At 38.0% G+C, this 23,015-nt stretch overlaps 3 protein-coding genes across 3 annotated transcripts; 1 reads left to right on the top strand and 2 right to left on the bottom strand.

Moving 5' to 3' along the window:
• Positions 1-551: 551 nt before the first annotated feature.
• LOC117380900 (hepatitis A virus cellular receptor 1 homolog) lies at positions 552-3,752 on the bottom strand. The gene is made up of 8 exons (XM_055226919.1): positions 3,601-3,752; positions 2,915-3,078; positions 2,256-2,418; positions 1,717-1,833; positions 1,566-1,642; positions 1,109-1,220; positions 1,013-1,037; positions 552-678 (listed from the first exon to the last, which is right to left on the bottom strand). Exons 1-8 carry the CDS (start codon positions 3,680-3,682, stop codon positions 597-599), a joined length of 822 nt encoding a protein of 273 aa, XP_055082894.1. The 5' UTR covers positions 3,683-3,752; the 3' UTR covers positions 552-596.
• A 2,499-nt stretch (positions 3,753-6,251) lies between these two features.
• Positions 6,252-12,626, top strand: pgap2 (post-GPI attachment to proteins 2). Its single transcript, XM_033979075.2, has 6 exons — positions 6,252-6,548; positions 8,449-8,617; positions 9,037-9,286; positions 10,318-10,424; positions 10,695-10,803; positions 11,756-12,626. The coding sequence occupies exons 2-6, from the start codon at positions 8,450-8,452 to the stop codon at positions 11,884-11,886; spliced, it is 765 nt and encodes a 254-aa protein (XP_033834966.1). The 5' UTR covers positions 6,252-6,548; position 8,449; the 3' UTR covers positions 11,887-12,626.
• Positions 12,627-15,302: 2,676 nt separating this feature from the next.
• On the bottom strand, positions 15,303-21,700 carry LOC117382008 (rho-related GTP-binding protein RhoG-like). Its single transcript, XM_033979076.2, has 5 exons — positions 21,533-21,700; positions 18,548-18,626; positions 16,801-16,975; positions 16,147-16,317; positions 15,303-15,813 (listed from the first exon to the last, which is right to left on the bottom strand). Exons 3-5 carry the CDS (start codon positions 16,927-16,929, stop codon positions 15,538-15,540), a joined length of 576 nt encoding a protein of 191 aa, XP_033834967.1. The 5' UTR covers positions 16,930-16,975; positions 18,548-18,626; positions 21,533-21,700; the 3' UTR covers positions 15,303-15,537.
• Between the last annotated feature and the right edge of the window lie 1,315 nt (positions 21,701-23,015).

Genomic DNA, 23,015 nt, shown 5'->3' with positions numbered 1-23,015 from the left:
CAGAAACATAAGTATTACAATTAGGGTTGGTTTTTTTTGTAATTTGTTTTCAAAATCAGGATTCAGTTCACAGTGAACAGTGTGAATGACTACAGGAGCATCAACATTTGAGAAGACGAATATGAACTGTAGCTGATACAAGTACAGTATCCCATGCATTTTAGAAAGACATTTTAATGTTTGTAGAGGGAATTTTATTCCGTACATAATTTGCAGTTTCATAATGTTTATTCAATTGTGATATATTGTGCAGCCGTAAGTGGCAGCCTCGCTTTAATCAGTCTACCCCAGGGCAGCTGTGGCTGTAGAAGTAGCTCACCAGAGTTTAATGAGTGAATGTATAAGCATAAAACTAAAAAGCCTAGAAAGAGTAATGCATTATGATTCTTAAATTTTTAATCCAATGATACCCTCTGGTGGTTACGTTTCTCTTGTCAATTTTTATGGTCATTTAAATCACAAACTAATACAAACTATAAGAAATACGCATAGTCTCATTAAATACATTTATTATGTAAAATGTTTTTAAAAGACAAAGACATACACCAGCAAAATGAACAGCATGTTTCAAATGAGTTTATGGAAAGTTTTGATTTTCAATCCAAAGTGTAAATGTTTTCTTGAACAGGACGTCTCATCCGGATCTCGTAAATGATGTGGCGAGGCTCCTCTGAAAAACTAAAATCACACAAAAAGTAATACAATCTGGATAAAGTGTCAAGATTCAGATGGTGGAAACATGTATTAAGGAGGAATAGTAAATATTTAGGTAGAAGGATGCTGTTGATGATGAGAACATGGAGAGGGACAGATGGAGCAGAGAATCTTATGGGAGAATATTTTGAACTAAAATCGTGCTAAACTATAAATTATACCTTTTTATTTTGCATTTAGACTTAGACTAAATAAAGAATATTTAGTATTGTCATATTTTTTATTAATTAAAACATTTCTGACTTGGTTTTGAATTAAGTGTTGGTTATAAACTCAAATTAGATCAGTGTAAACTCACCATCCAGACTTCAGCCCTTTTCCACCTGTGAAAATGGATAAAAACATCAAACCAAATATAAACTAGGTAAAAGTGAATGTAGTGATGGATTCGTACGTTTTAAAGCCACAAAGAGTGCGGCTACTGCTATAATGAACAGGATACTGAGGGAGAGAGACAGGACCGGCACGTTTATCTGAACGGAGAGAGAGGGCACTGACTCCTCCACCTGAGAATCAAAAACAGAAAAAAAGTGTAAATCATTTAACGCTAAGTGACTATGTTTTATATGGACTTGTATACTTACTTTTTTAAATTACAACTATAAAGTGTAATATAGAAAGAACATGGAAGTAGTAATAGTTGTATCATGGATCTGTTGCATCCATGAGTTGTGGAGTGATGAAAAATTTGGATCATTGTCATAGCAAATAACATTTCAAAACAACAAAGCCCTAACAATGGCATCTATAACTGGACATACAGTTAATAAATAAAGTAATAGTGTGTGGGCAAAAACACATGTAGCTTACAAAATCGTTAAATCAAATGTAATTAAGACAATGATGCTCACGTTGACTGGTTCAGATCGATGCAGAGTGGAGTTTTTCAGGATCTCCAGCTGCGACGACAGCAGCGCCCTCCAGTTCACTACAAAATACTCCCATACTAAGAAAAATGCTCAAATTAAACCTTAAATTATTTCAAATCTTATCATGCTTTACCTGTGGGCGTGGCTTCCTCTTGGGCCTCTTCTGTGGTTGTAGTTGTAGTAGTAGTAATAATAGTTGTAGTAGTAGTGGTGGTGGTTGTAGTGGTCGTTGGAGGACTAGTGCCTGGAGCTGGAGCACAACCAAACATTACGCATTTAAGTTAAAGGAAAGCATACACGATGGCCATATTCACCAGGAAATAGTCAGTTACATTTTACTCTGTTACATTTTTTTGGCTTCACATCCCATAGCGCATCAGCCAGTGCATAACCAGTACCCTCCATATACCACAAAACACCTCTTCAACCTTTGCCATCACCATTTAAATCTCTCATATTGTTCAGTATAGGCTAAACGTCTACGCTGCATCCAACTGAAACTATGTGTATGATTTGACCCTTGAAACAACAAGATAATTCTGTGCAAATTATTCAGATTAATTGGAGTTAGACTATCTCAACTCTTTCTCTCCTCACCTATTTTGCACTCAAGGTTCTATTGAGTCTACCACATTGGGCCCTAATTTGGTTCCCTGCAGTGTGACCTCTGACCTCTGACAACACGCAGGTTCATGATAGTCTTCTTGTCGTTGAAGATGCCGTTGATGTCGACTCGGCAGCAGTACGGCCCACTGTCTGAGCGCCGCACGTCCAAAATGTCCAGGTCCATCTCCCCATCCAGAACATCTCCGGTCAGCCGATACCGATCAGAGACCTGAGAAGAAAGGACAGCATTAGACCCAGTCTAGTCCTGGTTCAGTCTTGACTTGGATCTAGTTTACTGGGTGACTAGGTGGTAATTAATGACCTCTCTGACCCCCATTAGCTGGGTAATGTGTCTTGCCCAAGGGAACAATAACTGTGTAACTGCAGGAATCAAACCCTCCAGTCCTGGTCAGTCTTGCATTTGTTCTGATTCAGTTGTGGCTCAGTTCAGTCCAAGTTAAGTCCTCATTCCTGGTCCAGTCCTCCTGGTGTTATACTGATTTAACTCTGGTTCAGTCCTGGTTCAGTCCTGGTTCAGTCCTGGTTCAGTCCTGCTTTAGTCCTCATTCAGTTCAGGCTTAGTTCAGTCCAAATTAAGCCCCGGGAAAGTCAAACTTGGCTTAGTCCTGGTTCTGTTCTCGTTCAGTCATTGGTTTTATCCTGTTTAGTCCAGTTTAAATCCTGGTTCAGTCCTGAATCAGTCCCACTCTAGTCCTAGTTTACACCTTGGAGATGACCCCGTTCTCGTCACTCTGGACCAGGATGTTGCTGCACCAGAAAGTGCCACAGTCCCGTCCCCAGCACACTCTGCTCAGGCCGAACCTCTGCACGCTGTACTGACACGACAGCGACGCCACGCCCCCCTCTGTCACGCGGTAGGTACTGCAGCCTGAAAACAACAAACACTCAAAAAAAAAACCTCATTCATTTACACTGTCTGCAAAAACAAATGTCCATGTCAGTATGACCACACACTGATGCTTCACGATATTTTATACTGATAATGTATCCAAGATTGTCTACTTATTTATTTAACACATCAATTAATCAATACAAAGTGTTTAAATTGTTTTTTAAGTACTGTTTTTGAAAGGTACTGCTATAAAATGCATTAATTCAGCACCAAAATAATGTAATATTAAAAGACAGCCACTCTGTAACCTGCTTGGCACTTTACTCCAAAGAATTTCAAAGTAGTCTAATAGATTAAGTCTAGATTAATTCTGGACTTAATTAAAACTAAACCAAATCAAAGCAGAGTAAAAGCACAACATGAATTGTAAAAGACTGAGTAACACTGTCCATCTAGTCAGTGATCTAGTCCATCTAGTCACTGGGCTTAGTGCAAATAGACAAAATCATCTAACAAGTACATGCAAATATATTCCATATGAAAACAAAAAGAATTTACCTTTGCCATTCAGAGCCATCATCAAAGTATAAAATTGCACATGGGTAAATATGTCATTCATCTCAAGCACAGCAGTAGACATAGTAATAGTAGTGGTATTAGTAGTGGAAGTATCTTGTTGTGAAGCAGACAGAAGGAGTCTCCAACGTCAAAAAGGGTGGGGCTTAAAAACACTGAAGGTCCACTGTCCGCAGCTTCCAAAATAGCCAACTGCAGTCCTGGTTTGGTTCTGGTTTAGATCTGGATCTTGTCTTGTCTCTTAGTCCTGGTTAGTTGTTTTAGTTCTTATGTAGCCCCTGTTAAAGGTATACGACTGTAAAAAAAAATTTAGATTTTGAAATCTAATGAAGTTTCAAATGTATTGATTTTGACAATGATTTGTGCAGAATTTTGTTCAACAGAAACAATTGAATAGATTTTTATTTATTTATATATATATATTTGTTATTTTTATTTGTATATTTATGAATGTGTTAAAAATAAACCCCTCAGACATTTCGGCAGGTCTTATAATGAAAAATATTTTTACTTTTTAGTCCAGTTAAAAAATATAGTGGAGACGAAAGTAGCTCAGTTGGTAGAGTGTTTGTCCACTGATCTGAAGATTGGCAGTTTGAATCCCGCTCTTGACATAAACATCATTGGTTGAGCGGTCAGATCCATTGATCCATAGGTTGGTGGTGCGATTCTAACTCAATGCTGTCGTTGTGTCCTTGGGCAAGACACTTAACCCACCTTGCCCTCAGTGTGTGCGTACACTGGTGTGTTTTAAAGCGATTTGAGTGCCTTGAAGGGAGAAAAGCGCTATAGAAAAATGTGACCATTTACCATTCTCTCAAATGTAGTAAAGTAAAAATTATCCACTTTAAAATTGACTTAAGTAAAGTACAGATACCTCAAATTTGTACTTAAGTACAGTACTTTACTACTTTTACTTTATTACTTTCCACCACTGCTTTTCTTATGGCGGGTCCACCACCTACTTGTCTCTAGAAAATGTTATTGCTTTGCCTGGAATGTACAGTAGCCTATAGCATTACAACCTATGTATCTCCACGGAGACAAGCAGGGGACACCACAGGCCAAGTTACAGGTCAGAGCTGTAATGAGGCGAGCCTGGTCTCACTAAGAATGCATGTTTTTAAAGGTATTTTTGAGCTATTAAAGCACTTGTAATTAAATAAATGCAAGATACAAATGTTAAATGCCATACTGTGGATAGTTTCAGACAAAGTAATATCATCTCTATGGAAATAAGCAGATTGCGGACGGAAAAAGTTGCGCACCTAGTGTGTGGTGTGTGTAATAGTGCACCTTTAAGTTCTCCAGGTCTCACCTTGGTTCAGTCCTGTTTAAAGCTGATTCTGAACATATTAAGTCCTATTAACTTAAGTCCTTATTTAGATTTTTTTTCTATTGTAGTCTAGGTTTAGATTTGGTTTAGACTTTCTTTAGTCTTGGTTTAAATGCTTGTCCGTAGTCCTGATTTAAATACTTGTTCAGTCCAATTTTAAATCCAGTTTTGGCTGCTTTTAGTCCTTATCTTTAACACAAAAACAAACTATTAATTTCTGAAATAACTTGCATTGTTCATCTTATTTTCCCATTTGCTGGACTGTTTTGTGTTGATTAACTTCTTACAGTGACGAAGGAAGACTCTTGGACAATTGTGTCTCTGTATGGGTCTTCTGCTCCTTTGACTCTGAGGCTTCGGAGACGTCCCGGTTTCACAAAACACTCATTCATTTTCAATATTCTCTTTTTCATTCACTGAAACGGCTGCTTTCACCAAAACAAGGCACAATGTATGGACTCAATGCATACGGTTGGAATATAAGATGTGCTTTTGTTAGTTACAGTTACCCAGTGTTGTGAGAAAGTATTTTGACAGTTTTAAAATTTAGGCATATTATTTAAAAATAAGCCATGACCTTTTCATGTCTTGTTGGTTGAATATGCCTTTAATTAACTGTTATAAAGCCCTATTTAAGATGTAATTTACAGTGCACTATACAGCTGCTCAAATATCTGGGCGGTTGTATGGTTCCTCCTCTGCGTGTGTTCTCATTTGTGGTCTACATGAAGGATTTTCTGTTGAGCGACTTGCTTTTTGTCACTCTTTTGGAAAAATGCCTTAGGGATGTCAAGATAATTGTGATTATTCAGGTCACAATAGCCTATAATAACAACTAAAATAAATATTATCATGACAAATTTTGAATTTTAAATCATTTATCTACAGACTGAACAGCTGAATGGTACCTCTCTTATTTTGTATTCTGAGGTTATTCTTTTGGTTTAACAGTCTCCTGCCTATGTGAAGGTGTACCAGCCATGTCCCCATTGATTACAGCAGTACTTTTCACTGGTGCTGGCTTGTATATGGAAGACAGGCCTATACTTGAATTTTATGCAGCTGTGCTTCTGTCTGATCTTGGCTGTTTTCCTAGTTTGTTTCCATAGGTGCATCTGAACAGTTGAATGGGGCTCTTCATCATTAGAGAAGTAGCCTACTTTGTGTCTTTGTGTATTTGGCCTTTAGACATGTTACAACGTGTTTTAGTTTGGCTTCTAACCCACAGATCTAAAACGCAACCACAGGTGCGAGAAATAGCTGTCTGTGATAAACCGGAAATGGAAGGCAGGAAGACGCTTTTAATTTGAAAGGGTGATTTCCGGTCACGGTGGCTCTACGTGGACAGCTCGAAAATTAACGACAAACATGTTAAAGTTTCAACAAAGGCCGATTCGCGTTTACTGACAGCAAAAAGAGCCGACCCGGAGTTACGTATTGTCGTATTGTCTGTTTAGTCCAGTTGAAGCTGAAGTTGCTGTCTAAATACAAGAAAATGCAGTTAGCTCCGGGAGGCTAACCTGAGCTAATCCGAGCTAACAGGTGAATCTCCAGTGAATACAGGCGGACACATGCACCGGTTAATGCATTAAAGGTGAGTTTTTATTTGTCATCAGACTTTTTAGCACTGTCGGTTGTGTTTCTTCCAATTTAATGTAGAGATCGCGTAAGATCACAAACTTTATGGACCGAAGTTTTTGACATTTACCAACCCCAAGTTTCTGTTTTTGTTCTGAGCAGAGAAGGCATTGTATCTTATCTGTGTCAGCTGATAATTATAACATTTTTGAATCCTTACTCGACAGTACTGATCTTTAGACTCACATAGACCAACATTGGATCATTATGTCATTGAAACTGGTCTTCATTTGGGCTATACACACAGAATTTAACCTATTCCATGTACCAAGAAGTAGAGGTTTTATTACCAACAAGACAAAGCTAATAGTATGGTATGATTTTATTTAGACAGGAACAGTGCACGACATTACACTGACCTTAAAAAAAAGAACAGGAAAGACGTATGGTGCCAGGTTATAGTCCCTGGACAGGCTGATGTTGAGTAAGAATAACAGTTTGCTGTAGGTGGATGAAAGGCTTGTAAACATATGGTACATACATCAAATACAACATGTATTTGTAAGAAGATTGTCAATTTTATAACATTTTAATTTATACTTCTCTATCACGAGATCCTCTGGTCTGTATCTGGTTGAAAATGTATCAGAAACCATGTATATGTTATAGAAATGTTTGACTAGGTGACCACTAATTAATCACTACTATAACTGGTGCAGTCCAACAAATTAAGTTTATAATTGTAGTGAAATACAACAGAATATTTACAAGGAATACATATATATCTTAAAATAAAAGTATGTGTTTAAGTATGCCATTTGTTTGTCTCTGTGAGTGGTAATTAGTGATTAGTAATAGAATATTAGGGTCATGACAAGCACCAAACTCAACCAAGTCAGGACTCGGACCTGGGCTTCTACCAGGTAAGCCACTGTGAAACCACCTTATTCCCTCACATTAGTCATAATTTTGTCCTTGTTTATATATGGTTTTGCAAAATATCACAAGCTTCATATTATTTTTTAACTAAGATGGTGGCCTAGCAGTGTGTAAAAATAATTTTATTTTGTTACACCTTGTAATTTATCTGAAATAGGACTGCACAATAGTGGGAAATTTTGTGATATGGTTGTTAAGAACTGCGATATTGATATTTTAATACAGTTTTTTAAAAAGACATGATTTAATTTATTAGTGAAACTCTTTCAAAATAAAAAAAACAAAAAACTTAACAGAGACAAAACCAGGACCAGGCAAATTTTGGACTTAATGAAAATCATTATTAAAATCTGCTTTATTTAACATATTTGACAAAAGTATCAAAAAGCAGATACTAATCGATACTAAAACTAATATCAAAATTAGATACTCATTTGAGCCAGTATTGATACTAAAAAAGTTACATTCACAGGACAGAAATGAGCCTTTCCTCAATAGCATTAGAATGAACTTGAGATGTATCAGAAAAAGACCACCCAGTCTAGTATACACCCATTGACCACTATGGAACCTACCAAAACAACTTGGGGATTACGCAGATACAAGACCACATGGTAAAAGAAAATACTATGATGTAATGTTGAAAATGACATTAAATTGTCTAAAGCAAGAGTGTTTTTAATTATCATCGTGGTACCAGTATTGGTATTGTGTATTGAGTCTATTCCCTAGTATCAAAATCGAGTTTAAAATATAGTATCATGACACATAACAAGAAACAGTGCATTTTTGTCAGATTGAGAACCTTGTTTTTTGTGGTATATTGAGCAAATTGCGGTATCGAATATTGCATCTATAACATGATACTAACTTTACTTTAACACTTTTGCGATACATTGTGCAGTCCTAATTTGAAATATTCAAGAATTTCTTTTAAAATGTATTTGATCTCGTGCTTTGTGGTTTCTGCTCTGAAGGATGCTGCAGGGTCCGTACAGCAACCTGGAGAGGGACCGGCTGCTGGTTCGAATCCCGTTCACGTACTTTGCTGTTGGGACCGTTTTGCTGCCGTTTGGGGGCCTCCTGATCTGTCTCGCAGTTACACTGATGTACCACTACAGCGATGCCACCTACACTCATTGTGAGGTACTGCGCTTTTTTGTTGTTTGAAAATCTCTAAAATCTCAGTTCTTTCTGCATTTTCCAGTTATGTGCTCATGATGACTTCAAGGGATGCAGGAATAATCGCAGTTGAATCAAAATCGCTATTTGAATGGATGATATTAGCAAATCGGATTTTTAGTACCATTGTTTCCTTTACAAATGACAAAATATCCTGTCATATTCTACACAGCCAACCATGTAGTTTAGATTTGTACAAACATGATCTAAAATGTGAGTCTTGTTTTAGTTTGTCAATTCATATTTTTTAGTCTCTTTTCCAGTTGTTTGAGAACGTAAAACAGAATCCTGTCATTAAAACATTGCAAATATTAATCGTAATGCTTGTCATAATTACATTTTTTTTTTCTAAATCATGGAGCCCTAATGACTTTCTTTCTCAGGTGAGGAACTATTTACCCTCCATCAGCTCTGCGATCAGCCGTGTCCCGGAGCGCTATATTTGGCGAGGGTTCATCGGGCTTCACTCGGCGCCGAGGTACCTCGTCTCTGCAGCTTATTTCTCCTTCTACCACAGGCACTTCCACAATCGGATGCTGGAGCTGCTTCTGAGTGGGCTCACTCTGCTCCTCAGCCTGACAGAAAACACGGGGCTGTTGGTGCTGACTTATGTGGGCTCCACCGAGACGTACAGTGAGTGGAACTGTTCCCTTTTAGAATGGACAGAAATAGACTTGCAGTCAGCACTAATTTACAGCACACATTTCCCGTTCATGATCTCTTCATATTTGTTTAACCTTTTACTGACATCTGCTTCTGAACCTTTTAGAGGGAACCATCTTTTTTAAGCACATATTCTAAACCTGCTTTGAGGAACTTTTATATCCTGAAATTTTTGTCTATTTATCTGGGGTTAAAGATGTACTATGTACATTTTTAGGTGCAGGATCCGTGCTTGTCTCCAGGGAGAGACATTTTGGATTGACATCTCTCTGTATTTTTTATACAGATTGATATCAGTCTGGTCCCCACACACTGCGTTGCGTGTCAGGCCCTGCCAAACATGATTGTGCAATCAAATCAGTTTTTTCAGTAACATGTGAAATGAGGGGGCTCATTGGTTACAAATAAAATCTAATTTTTTCACCTCAGATTAACAGGGTTTAGTGCTTTGCTCATTGAATCTGCAGAAATCTGCGATGGTTTTCAGACCCCTGTGATATTTTTCTTTTATCTTTTATGGACGGACCGTGCGTGTCCGAGATTCTCTAATCCACCTGTCAATCTTGTACATTTGAAAATGTCGAGATTCACCAGTGACCAGACTCATATCTTTATAAAATATTGAAGACTTGTTTATTCTGGATCACAAGCAGTAGATACGCCACAGGGCCAAGTATTTCTTTAACAATAAAACCACCTGTCATGAATAAATGCATGATAGACAACTGTTTGATAGATAACGTGGGACATTTAGGAAAAGCAATAACATCCCCATGGAGGTGAAAGTGGATTTTACCAAAAAACCTATATATTGCATCTTTATTCACTTCACAATGTGCAGTCTTCAGTTAAATTCAGTACAATAGATGCAGTTCTGTGGGGTGGGTCATGAGACCTGTTTGTTGGCAAACTCTGAGCCACTACTAACTCATAAGCCAAAACTAACAAATGTGTTGATGTGAAAAATGGATACAAAGTAAATGTATAATTTCTTCTTGCAGAAATTCATAAATATGGTTTCATCACGTTCATTGGCAGCTCTCTTCTGCACATGCTCACAACGCTCCGCCTGTGGTTTGTCATCCAGAGACACTCCCTCCATTCAGAGGTGAGACAAGACCGAAACCAGGACTAAAATGGGACTTAACCAGGACTAGACCAAGACTGAACCTTAACTAGACCAGAATTAGTTAATAAAGTATGTTTTTGTTATAACAAAGAAAGTTATTATAACAATGTGATATTAACAGTTTGCAATGCCACAATTGAGTGAACCTATGGATTAATATTAACCAAATCTTCCATCAGTCAGTAGTTCTGTTGATTCATATAAATAAGTCTGTTATGTTTATATACAAACCAACTTCCTTTGTCGCAGGAAGTGACATCATACAGGTGGAAGCGGCGTCTTTTCCTGTTTAACATCATCTGTTGTGTGTGTGCGTTCTATTTCTTCAGACGACACAACGAGTTCTGTGAGCATGGAGGTGAGCCCATTCTTCTCAGTTTTAAAATAATTATTACAACAAAATAATTCACTTGGCGTAACTTTTTTTAACAGCTTTTTTGAGTCTTTCAATAAATCTCTCAATAACAAACCTGGAATTTTTTTTGTTTCATTTGCACAAACATGTGCATGTCGGCCTAGAATCTTTCTATTCTTAACCAAAATTCTGGGCCTCAACTTCTCATGTGCCGATGGATGGGATAGACTTGTAAATTAACCTATCAGAGAAATGTATGGCACCTTTTCTAAACAAACATGGTGGACACAATGGTTCAGTGTCACATGTACAGAAAAAGAACATATTTTCAAAATATATTTTCAAATATTTACAAACGTTGGACACCAATAGAAAGGTTCCCAAAGTATTTTAATAAGGTCCCCTATGATTTTGTTTAATACATGGAAAACCACATGTGACCTCTTTAAGAAAAGCTATCCAATTTTATCCTTGTGTAATTACTTTATCAGCTTATTGTTCACTAAATAATAGATACAATACTGTTTGTGCCTTAAAATGTATTGCTAGTGTACACTAAGGGGAAACGTTTGTTGTACTATAAGCATAGAGCTGTACTTGGCTGAAGAAATAACTATGATGTAACACAAAGTAAATAGTTCTGCTGTTCATGCATTGCAACTTTTGTTCTTTAATAATCTGGTCAGGGCTTACTGGAAATTCTGCTTTTGCCCTATTGTGTCAGTGGTCTAAAGTAGTATCAATATCGCGGCAGCCCTACACTTGTGCGTCTGTAGTATTTTGAGTGCTCAGAAATCAGGACTGAATCACTACTTCTTGATTTTTCCAATTTTTTTAAGCTGTGAAATAAGGCTTTAGTGTTTGCAAATTGTCAGTCATGCATAATGTTGGAATCTTATCTTGGCTAAATAACTATTTTTAGCTCTGACTCTTCCCCTTGTCCTCTTCTGTGTAGTGTACACTCTGTTTGCACTGTTTGAGTACCTGGTGGTCTTCTCCAACATGGCCTTCCACATCACAGCCTTTTGGGACTTCAGGAGCAAAGAGGTGATGGTAGCCACGCCGGCAGAAGATAAACGCTACTGAATCTACAAAAATGGCAAGACTGAATGAACAAGGAGATGGGGTCCAAAGTGGTCAAGAAGTTTTTGGATGATAATTATTCTAGGTTGGGTTCATGCGAAGAGCACAGTTTTCCATAGAGAATGTGGGTAGGTCAGATATCAGTGGTAGATTTTGCCTTGCACTTTTCTGGTTCAAGATTCGCAACCTGTCTGGCTCATGGAGATGTATAGCTTTCCTTGGACATTTTGACAGTTTGGGATTTACCATATCAATCCTGTTTTATTTGTTAAAAATATTTAATAATGTTTTTTTCTTCCAGTGCAGTTCTGACAAACCCCTGTTGCTAAATCTTACCAACTTGAACCCATTTGAGAAATAAACTATTGGCAACTATTGGTCTGATGTAGTGGCAGAGATCAGAAGGTTTTAAACCCTCTACTAGAAAAGTTGTACCTTTTTAACTGTCTAATTGCTGATTTAATTTCTCGACATATGGTTATTTTCTCTGTTAATTCTGGCTTGATCTACATGAAACAAAAAAGTTTGACATCTTCTGTCAACACATTTTTTTATCAAAATCTAGGACTAGGTTAAAAGTGATAGTGCTTATCAACTACACTAGTGTGACTGTTGTCATTTCAACCCAATCGCTTAAGAAAATGATTATTTTTATAGATTTTCAGGTCTACAATCTCTTTCATGGTAAATCACATATATATTGACACCTGTCCTGCACCTAAACTTAGTGGAGACAAACACTGGCATTCTTTACCTAAAGTAAAAATTGTTTGTCTCACTTGTTTTGGGCCATAATGAAGAATCAACACCAGAAATTGAAACAAAAACTTTTTTTTTTTTTAAGTTGACTGTGAAATACAAGGAAAATCTAGAAAAGAACAAATGCAAATTCAAAATATTATGCCAGAATTTTAGCACAATTGTTGATGGTGGTCATGCCCTCAAACAAAAACTTTAACCTTAAATGAAAAAAAAAAAAACTATGCAAAAGTGCAAATAACTATATACTGTATAATTTTCAACATCACCATAGCACATTGAAACCTCTTAATGATGTTTTCTATATCAAGAACATATGAGCAGAAGAGAAAAAGGACAATACTAAAGGATCGAACTGAAGTGTGACAGCTGTAACCAAAGCCCCAAGGACCAATGGACATTTCCTTTTGAAAGATGATTTGTGTCATTTTACATATGTTTGTAATAAAGCTTGATTCAAAGCTCACTGTGCAGTCCCAGTTTCGATCAGATTTGCAGAGAACATGATTCGGTCTGGAGCAATGAAGTATTAATGATTAAATCGGCTGTCAACTCATGCGTTTGCGGTGAGACTCATGCATTTGAGGGTCTTCACACGCTCTCACGCCACTCTCCTGTCCTGGTATCTCACGCAAAAAAAAAAAACCAAACAAATGGGAAGATGATGCCGTCTCATACACACAATATGCTGTTTTATTCACTTAAAATTATTTCTTATTAGTCTAAAAGTCCAACCTCTCCTTCGCTAATCCTGACCTATCTTCACATAAACTTTAAAGGTATATTTCACCGCAATTATAACACATATCAACAAGAACTAACAAGTTGCTAACAATCTTTTAGTCCATGCATGTGTGTCTGTGTAAGATGTTCATACATGTCCAGCTCAATAGGCTAACCTATTACCAATGACCAATACCATTTTATTAACCTACAGTAATTGAGGCTACTGGTCATATGCAGTTAAAGGGGATCAAGACAAGTTCTGTCACTGCATTTGGCCAGTGTTGGCAAAGTCATATTTGTTTATCTGGGCTAAACTTCAGTTAAGTAATAAAGTGGTCTGAGTAAAAATAAGAGGCCCAGGTGAGATGCAGCTCCACTGGGGGGGACTCTTTAGTAAGCTTCAAAACATGTTAAAATGCAGGAAATACAAGCTATTTTTATAAAGTAATTCTGTAATCCTCATTCTACTGAACACATATGATTTTTCATAATAAAACATTAAGACTAGACTGCTGCTTAAATCTTGTAAAACCTGGTGTCAAATTATAAGTGTCTGCAGTGCCACCCCAGTGAAAAACAGAGTACATCTGCTGATAGTAAAGATATTTGCTTAACTGGGATTCCGAATCCCTGTTGAAATCTCACTCCAAGCTTTGCTCTAAAATTGACAGCCCTGTATTAAGGAGAGATGGTTGCCATGGAAACCTACACATTCAGTTATAGCTGCCATGTTGTGAGTGTAAACTTCTAGTTAAGAAACTCAAGCAAACTCAATTGATGCTTTGCAGCTGATGTCATCAACATCGCTTGGGGGTGTGATGCTAACTGTAGGCACTGTTCTGCCAGAAGTTATTCAAGTTAGGCTTGACTCGGATCTTTATTTCAAGACAATCCAGACAGAAAGAGCCCTCCCCCCAAGATGATATCGCTGCAAAGTATCGATATTCTTAATATGTTTGATGTAATGCCAAAGTGTTACTCTAATTTTTACTAATTTCACCACCTGTACTCCTTTTTAATTTATTAAATTATCTGGATGACCACTTTTTATTATTACTTGAGTAATAATTATACTTTAAAGCAGCACTGTGTAACTTTCTGGAGGTAGAATGTCACCTGCATAATTCCATGAAATTAGAACATTAACACAGAGATGGATACAGCCCTCATCCAGGCCAAGTAAGAGTCAGGTTTGTGGAGATGCAAGCTTACTCACAGTAAGGACTCACGTTTTTCCTACATTTTGAATGTTTTTATTACATTAACTTTGATTTTAGTCTATTGTTTGGCCAAAAAATTACACAGTGGGGCTTTAAATTAACAGTACTCATACATTTTGCATCTTGCCACACACCTTGTTCTAACCTTGTAGTTTTTTTTCAGCCTAATGTAAAAAAGAAACAAAGTGAAACTCTCCTCCTGTGTGAATCACAGTATTTGTATATATTATTACAAACATAACATGAACATGTTAAATACACATAAAACATGAACTAAATATATATTTATATATCCCTTTGTGTTTTGAAAAAAGCCCTGATTTTATACCGGTTAAAACCTGGTTTAGCCCTTATTTTGTGTTCCTTTGATCTATATTAAAATAGAACTTAAAATTAAAACAATGTCTTAAAATAAGTAGATAAAACTGAGAAGGGCGTACTGGAAAATAACTGACTTCAACAGAATTAGTCCAGACCAAACCCTAAGACTAAACCCTGCAGACTGTCATGGAAGGGTTACCATCAATAGAGAACAGGAGAACTCTTAAAATGATAGAAAACATGCTCAAAATGTAGTAGTTGTAGAACATGTTTCGTCCATACTTGTATTCATCTGAGTAATATCAGTAACCCATTTTTTATTAAGTAATGTAATCTGGCAGGCAAAAGATGAACTCAAAATAACAAAGATTACATCTAGTTAAGACTTGGGAAGTGTTTTCACAAAATGTTTATACCACTCTTACTGGAATAATTGTTGTCTTGTGGCTTTTTACTTCCACTTGACTATAATTTTATTTTAAGTTATTTTAATTTTACTTGGGAAAAGAAAGTCTAAGTAGGAACTAGGGCTAAACCAGTACTAAACCCAGTCTAAACTGGGGTCAGGACTACACCTAAACTGGGACTAGACCAAGACTAAAGCAGATCTAACCCAGTCCTGTTGGTCCTACAGTAGCCTGCATGGCTTCTTCCTAGGAGGCGGCTGTGGGTTTAGATAGGCCCGCACAGCCTCGCTGAAGACATCCTTGATCCCGTCTTGATTCAGAGCCGAGCACTCGAGGTAGCGTGCGGCCTGGATCTGTTTGGCCAAAGACTGTCCACTACTTTGGGACACAGGTGCTGAGTTTGACTCCTTCAACTTCTTCAGGATCTCCGGGTCCTCGCGAAGGTCCTTCTTTGTCCCGACCAGGAGGATTGGCACGCCTGGACAGTGGTGAGTCACCTAGAGGAAAAGTAGGTTTTGTTCATGCCATTTTTCTGAAGAAAAATTATTTCACTGTTGTTAATTGCTGGCACAGAAGGAGAGTCAACCAGGAACTAAATCCAAATTAAACCCGAGCTAAACCGAAACCAATCCAGCTGTAAACCAACATTCTTATAAATAAGTTGTTACCCAAAATGGGGTCGAAATTTGCTTATACCCAAGACTAAATACCTGGTCTAAACCAAGACAAAACCACGTCTAACAATGGCTTATACCTGGACCAGGCCAGGTCTAACCCAGAACTAAACCAGGACCAAACCAGAACTATACCTGGACTAACCCAACACTGACCTCGGGGTACCACTTGTGCAGGACGTTTTCATAGGAGGCGGGGCTGGAGATGGAAAAGCAGATGATGAAGGCATTTGTTTGTGGATACGAGAGGGTCCTGAGTCGATCGTACTCCTCCTGCCCCGCTGTGTCCCAAAGGTTCAGACTCAGAGTTCGGCCATCCACTGTCACCTGCAAAAAGAGAGAGACCGGGTTTAGTTCTGACTTAGTCCCTGGTTAAGTTCTCTGGTTTACTCTATTTTTATGTTTAGTCCTTGCTTCAATCCTAGTTTATTTCTCCTGGTTTAGTCTTGGTTTAGGTCTGGTTTAATCTGTACCTAAATCTGCTTCACTGTTGCTTTAGTCCTGGTTTAGTCCTGTTTTTTTTTTTTTTTTAGTTCTGATTTAGTCATGGTCTAGTCGTGGTTTAATCCTTCCTTTGGTGTCCTTGTTTGGTAACTCTTCATTTTGGGTTTAGTGCTGGTTTCAGTCCTGGTTTATTCATGGTTTAATCTCTCTTTTGGTCACCTGGTTAGGTCCCTGTTCAGTTTGGATTTAATCCTGATACAGTCCTGATTCAGTCCTGATTCAGTCCTGGTTCAGTCCTGCTTCAGTCCTGCTTCAGTCCTGCTTCAGTCCTGGTCTAGTCTCGGTTCAGAACTGGATTAGACTCACCTGGCTGCTGTAGTTGTCAAACACAGTGGGTATGTATTCATTGGGGAAGGCTCCGGTTGTATAGGAGATAAGCAGACATGTTTTCCCCACAGCGCCATCTCCCACCACCACACACTTTACAGTCTGCATTACGTGACCTTTGACCCCACGATAACCTCTGTTTGACTTCTATGACCTGAAAGAGCAAAGATAAAAAAAATCTGCATTCTCAAATCATATTGAAGTTGCACTTAATAACAAAAAAGCAAGACTTAATTAACAGTTTTGCCCCTGTACAGATATATTGTAAAAGTAGCTCTTAGTGTTCAAATGACACCACTGTCGCATCGACGTATAAAACATTCTATGGTGCGAAAACCAGGAAGCAATGTTGGTCTACTGTTAGCATGCATGTTGTTAGCACTCCCATCTGTGATAGCAAAACTTTGCTTAGGTCTCTGAAAGTTGTAAAAAGCACTTATAAACTGATTGTAGGGAATAATTAGGTTAATGATAGGAATGCGTTGGGAAAGGGAAGAAAAACTTTGGATCATTGCAAACAATTTAAAATGAATTACTTCTGTTTTTCCCATTTTATAGACCGTGACTATCAGGCACAGCACATTTAAATGGTTGGACTAATGAAGATATTCCGTGGTATCTTATGTAGAACCAAGACTAAACCGGGTCCAAACCCAGAATCAACACAAGGCAAAAATACTTGGACAGTACCAGGTCTAAACCAGAATGCCACCTGAACAGGACCAAACCAAGACTAATGATGAAGAAACCTCGACATTAAAACTTTAAAATAGACAAAATTTACAAAAGACAAGAACTGAACCAGAGACAGTCAGGACAAAAAACTGTCTAAACCAGCTCAATTGATCTAAAACTAAGGTCTATTTATGTCAACATTTGGGACTATTAAACCCGGACTAGAAAGTAATCTCATGGGCTAATGTCAACCAGGTCTTGAACCAGGATTTAAACCAGGACTATTACAAGACTAAACCAAGTCAAAGAAGACCATCCAACAGTATAGCTAGCAGCTAGGAGTTTCATTTTGGCTCTTACATGAAACTCAGGGAGGGGTTTCTCAGTACATTTAAACTTCCTTTTCACACAGTAAATATTAACCCTGTTTTACTTAACATTTCCTTCCTTCATCAGCTTAAGGTTATTTTCAAACACAAAAAGCAGAAGCGATGGAGAAAATGAGGGATGAACGTCCTGGAACTATTTCAATATTCAGCCAATAAAACTCTGCCAGAAAGTTGCTTAAATTCTTTATCTTAAGATAAATACAGAATCAAAATGAATTAAACGTAATCAGGACTAAACCAGAATCAATCTTGGACTTAACCTGGTCTACACAAGATTAATGATGTTACTTATCTGCTTGGAATGTTTTGTTCGACAGATACCACCTAGATACCACCCAGACTGGAACCTGTATCTAGACCAGAACTAAACCAGGACTAAATCCAGATCAAACAGCCAAGTGGTGGGTAGAGTAGTCCAAATTTATACTCATGAGTACTAATACTTATGAAAAAACTACAATTTATACAAAAAGTTACTCAAGTGAATATAACAGATCATTACACACCTCTTGTAGTTGTAGTAGTGGTAGTACTAGTTATAGTAACATAGCAATAGCAGTAGTACTTATTCAATTATGATGAATATGGATAAATGTACTAGAACAAAACCAGGTCAAACAAGGACTTCTTGTGTAAGGCAGCATTAGCATCTAAATCTTTACCTGGGGTGAAGTTTGTCGGTCTCCTTGATTCTAAAGTCTCTCAGATCTGGTTCAGGGCTGGTCTCTTCCCATAATGCACCTGGACACGCAACATTTGTTAATATGGAAATTATAGACCTGAATAAACGGTCCATAAACAAAACAGATATTTGAATAAGGCTGAACCGGGATACGGACTAAAGCAGGACTAAACCCAGTTTAGACCAGGAAGACCTGAACTAGGTCTAAACCAGGTATAAGATATTTTAGGACAAAACTAATCAGGAATAAACCAAGTCTAATCCAGACCTAAAAAAGGACTAAACCAGCAGTAAGGATCAAACCAGCCCAAAGCCAGTACTAAATGGGCACAATATACTGACAAAACCATAACTGGATTAAAGGAAGTCTAAGCCAAGACTAAAAGAGAAATAAAACTAGGCCCGTTGAACTAAGAATGAAACAGATCTTAGTCAGAATTAAGGTCTAAAATTAATCCCAGTTGAATAGAAATCACAATTTGAATAAACACAACAAGCAAATCACAAAGGCTGCAAATTTGAAGCACCATCATTTCTTATTCTGCATAAAAATCGCCAGCACTGCAATTTAGAACTGTGCAAACATGTTCTGAAATGTGATTGTTGTACTAGGTTGTCATTTCATATTTCAGTTTTTTGTCAATTCCCCGTTTAAAATGTCAGCAGAATCCTCGTCTAAAAAAAACAAACAAACAAAAAAACTCTACAAAAAACTACAATTCAGCTTTAGACCAGGTAGCAAACCAGGTCTAGGACAACCCCAGTTCTCTCGGAATAATTTATGGAGTTGGAGTCCAGAATGAGATCATTGTCCTCCGCCCAAAATTGGGTCTCTGGAGTATGGGCTGAACCTCATCTGACCAGCAGACTCTAAACTATATTAAAGAGTACTGCAGTCATTTAGTCCTGGTCTTCTGGTTCTTGCCTCGTCCTAGTTTAGTCTTGGTCTTTCGGGGAGATTAAACTTGGACTAAATCTATATTAAACATGAATTTGTTCCTGAACCAAGACCAAATCATGAAAAGTATACTTTTTCTGGTTTGGTTTAGTCTTGATTTCCATTTACTTACCACAATTATAAATCAGATGTTATGTCCAGACAGTGACTCTGTACAACTATACTTAGTTTCCTTAAATACTTTTTTTACACTGACTTGAGTGATTTCTTGCACAACTACTTCATACTACAGGCTATATAATATTTAGCATAAGTAATAATGTTAAAAAGCGTCGAAAATCAGATACTAATCGATACTGAAACTAGCATCGAAACTAGACACTCATTTGAGCAAGTATCAATACTTTAAAAAGTCACATTCACAGGACAGAACTGAACCTTTCCTGAACAGCTTTAGAATGATCTAGAGCTGTATCAGAACAAGTATATGTAAACTAGACTAGACTAGACTAGTATATGCCTATAAAACACTATGGAACATACCTGGTTGACTAAGGGATTACACAGATATAAAACCACATGGTATTATAAAAACAGCACTGCTTACTTTAATGTTGAAAATGAAAGATGATTTTATCGTCTAAATAAACAGTTCTTTATTGTCATAGTGGCATCAGAGTCAAAACTGAATATTGAGTCTAAACTGAGTATGAAATTGTGACAACACTAAAAAGTAACAATACTTTTCCATTACTCTACCCAACCCTGCTGGACTAAACGAGAACTAGATCAGGTCTAAACCACAACTAAACCAGAATAGCAAATAAACTCAAAACAGTAAAGTTGAAAATGGAACCTCCTCGTTGTGAAGCAAGTGTGCTAAGTGTGCAAGATGTTGCTCTGTTACTGAAAATATTCTTGACAGCTCTAAACATTGTAGTTTTGCCATCCCTGTTAAACAAAATGTCCTGAGTTTCAGCACTTTCTTGGAACTGAACTCACTGATCTGGCTTGTGTCTAAGGAACTGGCTTAAGTCTGGGTTTCGCCTCATCAGCTCACTGTTACTTTACTTACTTAGCTGTCATGCCAAACCAACCCTGGACTTCCTTCCTATTTTTTGCTCTTTCAAAAACTCCACACTGACCCAAGATAGCCAGAAAATTAGCAACTACTTCCTGGTTTGTGTCTTACAACATCTTCAGATTAACTTGTTTGACGTAGGTGCCAAAAATGACCGTAGCTATGGTCTGACTATATATTCTTCTCTCATTAGTAGATTGATCTATGACAGTTCAAATAGTAAGAATGAAAATGGAGATTACCAAAGGAGTGGCATTGCTCAGCAATCTTCAAAAGTACAAAACCAGGATTTCAGTATACTTCAGTAATAAAGTAGGTCTAGGACAGGTCTAAGCAACAGTCCAACATTTAGGCAAGGCTACACCACAGCAGAGACCTGAGCCAGATCAAAACACAGACTAAAGCAGGACAAAATGAGTCAATGACAGACCTAAAACAGGCCTAATCCGGGACTAAACAGGGTCCAAATTAAAACTAAGCCAGAACCAGGTCTGGAACTAACTCAGTTTTAAACTAAGACTGCAAAGTAATGGACTAAAGCAAGATCTCAACCAAGACCTGACAAAAGGTCTCTGGGCTATTTTGTGCTGTTGTGAATTGTGTGCAAAGTTCGGGCTGTATCTTGACTCAGCATCTTGCCACATCCTAGAGATTATGTCTAAATAACGACTCAACAAAATTAAGCCACTCAGTTTGCTATTATGGGGTACTATTAGGCTAGTATTTTGTAGGCGTAGTGTTATTAGACTACTTACATGGTCCAGTTTAAGTAGTTAAATAAATTAGGCCTATGGCTAAAACATAAACAAATCACACATTTGCTGCACAAGATTAGGTAAAGCCAGACTAAACCATCTAACCAAAGTCCAAACCAAGAGGAAGAGTACCCTACTACAAGCAATCCAGAAGTTAAAAAGTTTTGGATCTAAGCCACACCAGCCCTGTCATACTGTTGAGAACCAGCGGGTGGTGCCACAGATTCTCACCGCTCATGAGCTGTTATGTCCGGCTGCACTGCTCGGCTGGTCCCGCTGTCTCTCCGGGAGTGTCTGTGGAAGTGGTCGCGGTCAGTGCGTGTCCCGGGGCCTGAGGCTTTGGTACGAGGTCCGTCTTTCTGGGTGGAGGGACTCAGGGAGGGAGGAGGAAGTCCGTAAAGCGCTCTGACACGAAGGGGAAGAGAAGCGCGTTTAGAGGAAGTTATAACAAATGTTTGGTCACCTCTGATGAAATTACACTGAAACACCTGTTAAATTATATTATCGTACAGCTTAAACTACTATTTCAGAAAAGAAAAATAGGCCTGTTCAATTAGGCTTTAGCCTTTAACTCATTAGAATATAGGACAATGTTTACAGAACCTGAGGACACCAAATCTTTGAAATTCCTGTTGTTTTTGCTCTTCATTGTCATGTAGATGTAGATAGACTGTAGAATAGTGAAGTACATAGACACTTTAGTGCGGTCTCATGGATCTGTGGGGTCTATGGAAGACTCTAGTGGACATTAGTGGGACTGCAGAGAGCAACAAGTCCTGGACATGCACAAAATAAAGCCTAAAGCTCACAGAATAATACGGCAGTGTAGCCAAATCTGTACTTGAATAAAAAATAAAATAAATTAATAAAAAAAATTAAAAAAAAATCAGCAGAATTACATTTTAGCGTCATGAAATTATGTGATGGTTTCATTATGAAATAATATTTTAATATTAAAACTTGATAAGAAATGATCATGAAATAAGTTCATAAGTAAAACGAGAACTACGGCATCAATGGAGGATCTATGCACTTTTGCAGGTTTGTATGGCGCGATATAGGCTATGCTGGTATTACTTTCCCCACCAATAGTAGTAGTAGTAGTAGTAGTAGTAGTAGTAGTAGTAGTAGTAGTAGTAGTAGTAGTAGTAGTAGTGGCAGTAGTGGCAGTAGTGGCAGTAGTAGCAGTAGTAGGACTACAGCTCGTGCGTAAATGACAAATGGCATCATCAATAATAAGATGAGCCCATGAGGGACACTGAAATGACCCTGTCAGCTGTCGGCGACCTGTGTCCTCCACATCCAAGTCCATGCCTGAGTGAACTCAACTGGGGGCTATGACTTCAGTTTCCCTCTTCTCGCACATGTTGAGGTACGTACCCAAAGTCTACAGTTGTGCGCACAAATCTCTCCTTAAATGTGAGCCAGCGATAGGATGGAACATACGAGAACAGTCTCAGAACATCCCCTGTCCTTAGACCCTTAAACCCAGTGGGAAAAAGAGAAACCTTGAGGAGAACCACAGTGAAGGAGAGATCCACTCCCATGGACAAACAGGCTGCAGATGTGTCCAAGACTAATGTGCATCCATTTGCAGATAGAATCAAGTCTGTAGGACCAGATCACACTCAACTACGGGACAGAGAGGGGCCCACCCACGGGAGTCACCCCAGCCAGGCACCGGGCCATTCAGTCAGGCGAGGGAAGGGAGGGT

Source organism: Periophthalmus magnuspinnatus, chromosome 14 (assembly GCF_009829125.3).
Source record: "Periophthalmus magnuspinnatus isolate fPerMag1 chromosome 14, fPerMag1.2.pri, whole genome shotgun sequence".
NCBI classification, from domain to species: domain Eukaryota; kingdom Metazoa; phylum Chordata; class Actinopteri; order Gobiiformes; family Gobiidae; genus Periophthalmus; species Periophthalmus magnuspinnatus.
Note: the sequence above shows the minus strand (reverse complement) of the source record. Positions and strands in the feature narration are given on the sequence as shown.

Coding starts and splice junctions, on each gene's coding strand:
- LOC117380900 (XM_055226919.1), bottom strand. CDS start 3,682: ATGTCTACTGCTGTGCTTGAGATGAATGACATATTTACCCATGTGCAA. Junction 1,834..2,255: donor GAACCTGCGTGTTGTCAGAG/GTCAGAGGTCAC, acceptor GTTGTGCTCCAG/CTCCAGGCACTAGTCCTCCA. Junction 679..1,012: donor AAAGGGCTGAAGTCTGGATG/GTGAGTTTACAC, acceptor GTGTGATTTTAG/TTTTTCAGAGGAGCCTCGCC.
- pgap2 (XM_033979075.2), top strand. CDS start 8,450: ATGCTGCAGGGTCCGTACAGCAACCTGGAGAGGGACCGGCTGCTGGTT. Junction 10,425..10,694: donor GACACTCCCTCCATTCAGAG/GTGAGACAAGAC, acceptor CCTTTGTCGCAG/GAAGTGACATCATACAGGTG. Junction 10,804..11,755: donor CGAGTTCTGTGAGCATGGAG/GTGAGCCCATTC, acceptor TCTTCTGTGTAG/TGTACACTCTGTTTGCACTG.
- LOC117382008 (XM_033979076.2), bottom strand. CDS start 16,929: ATGCAGACTGTAAAGTGTGTGGTGGTGGGAGATGGCGCTGTGGGGAAA. Junction 16,318..16,800: donor TTGACAACTACAGCAGCCAG/GTGAGTCTAATC, acceptor CTCTTTTTGCAG/GTGACAGTGGATGGCCGAAC. Junction 15,814..16,146: donor TGCACAAGTGGTACCCCGAG/GTCAGTGTTGGG, acceptor CTTTTCCTCTAG/GTGACTCACCACTGTCCAGG.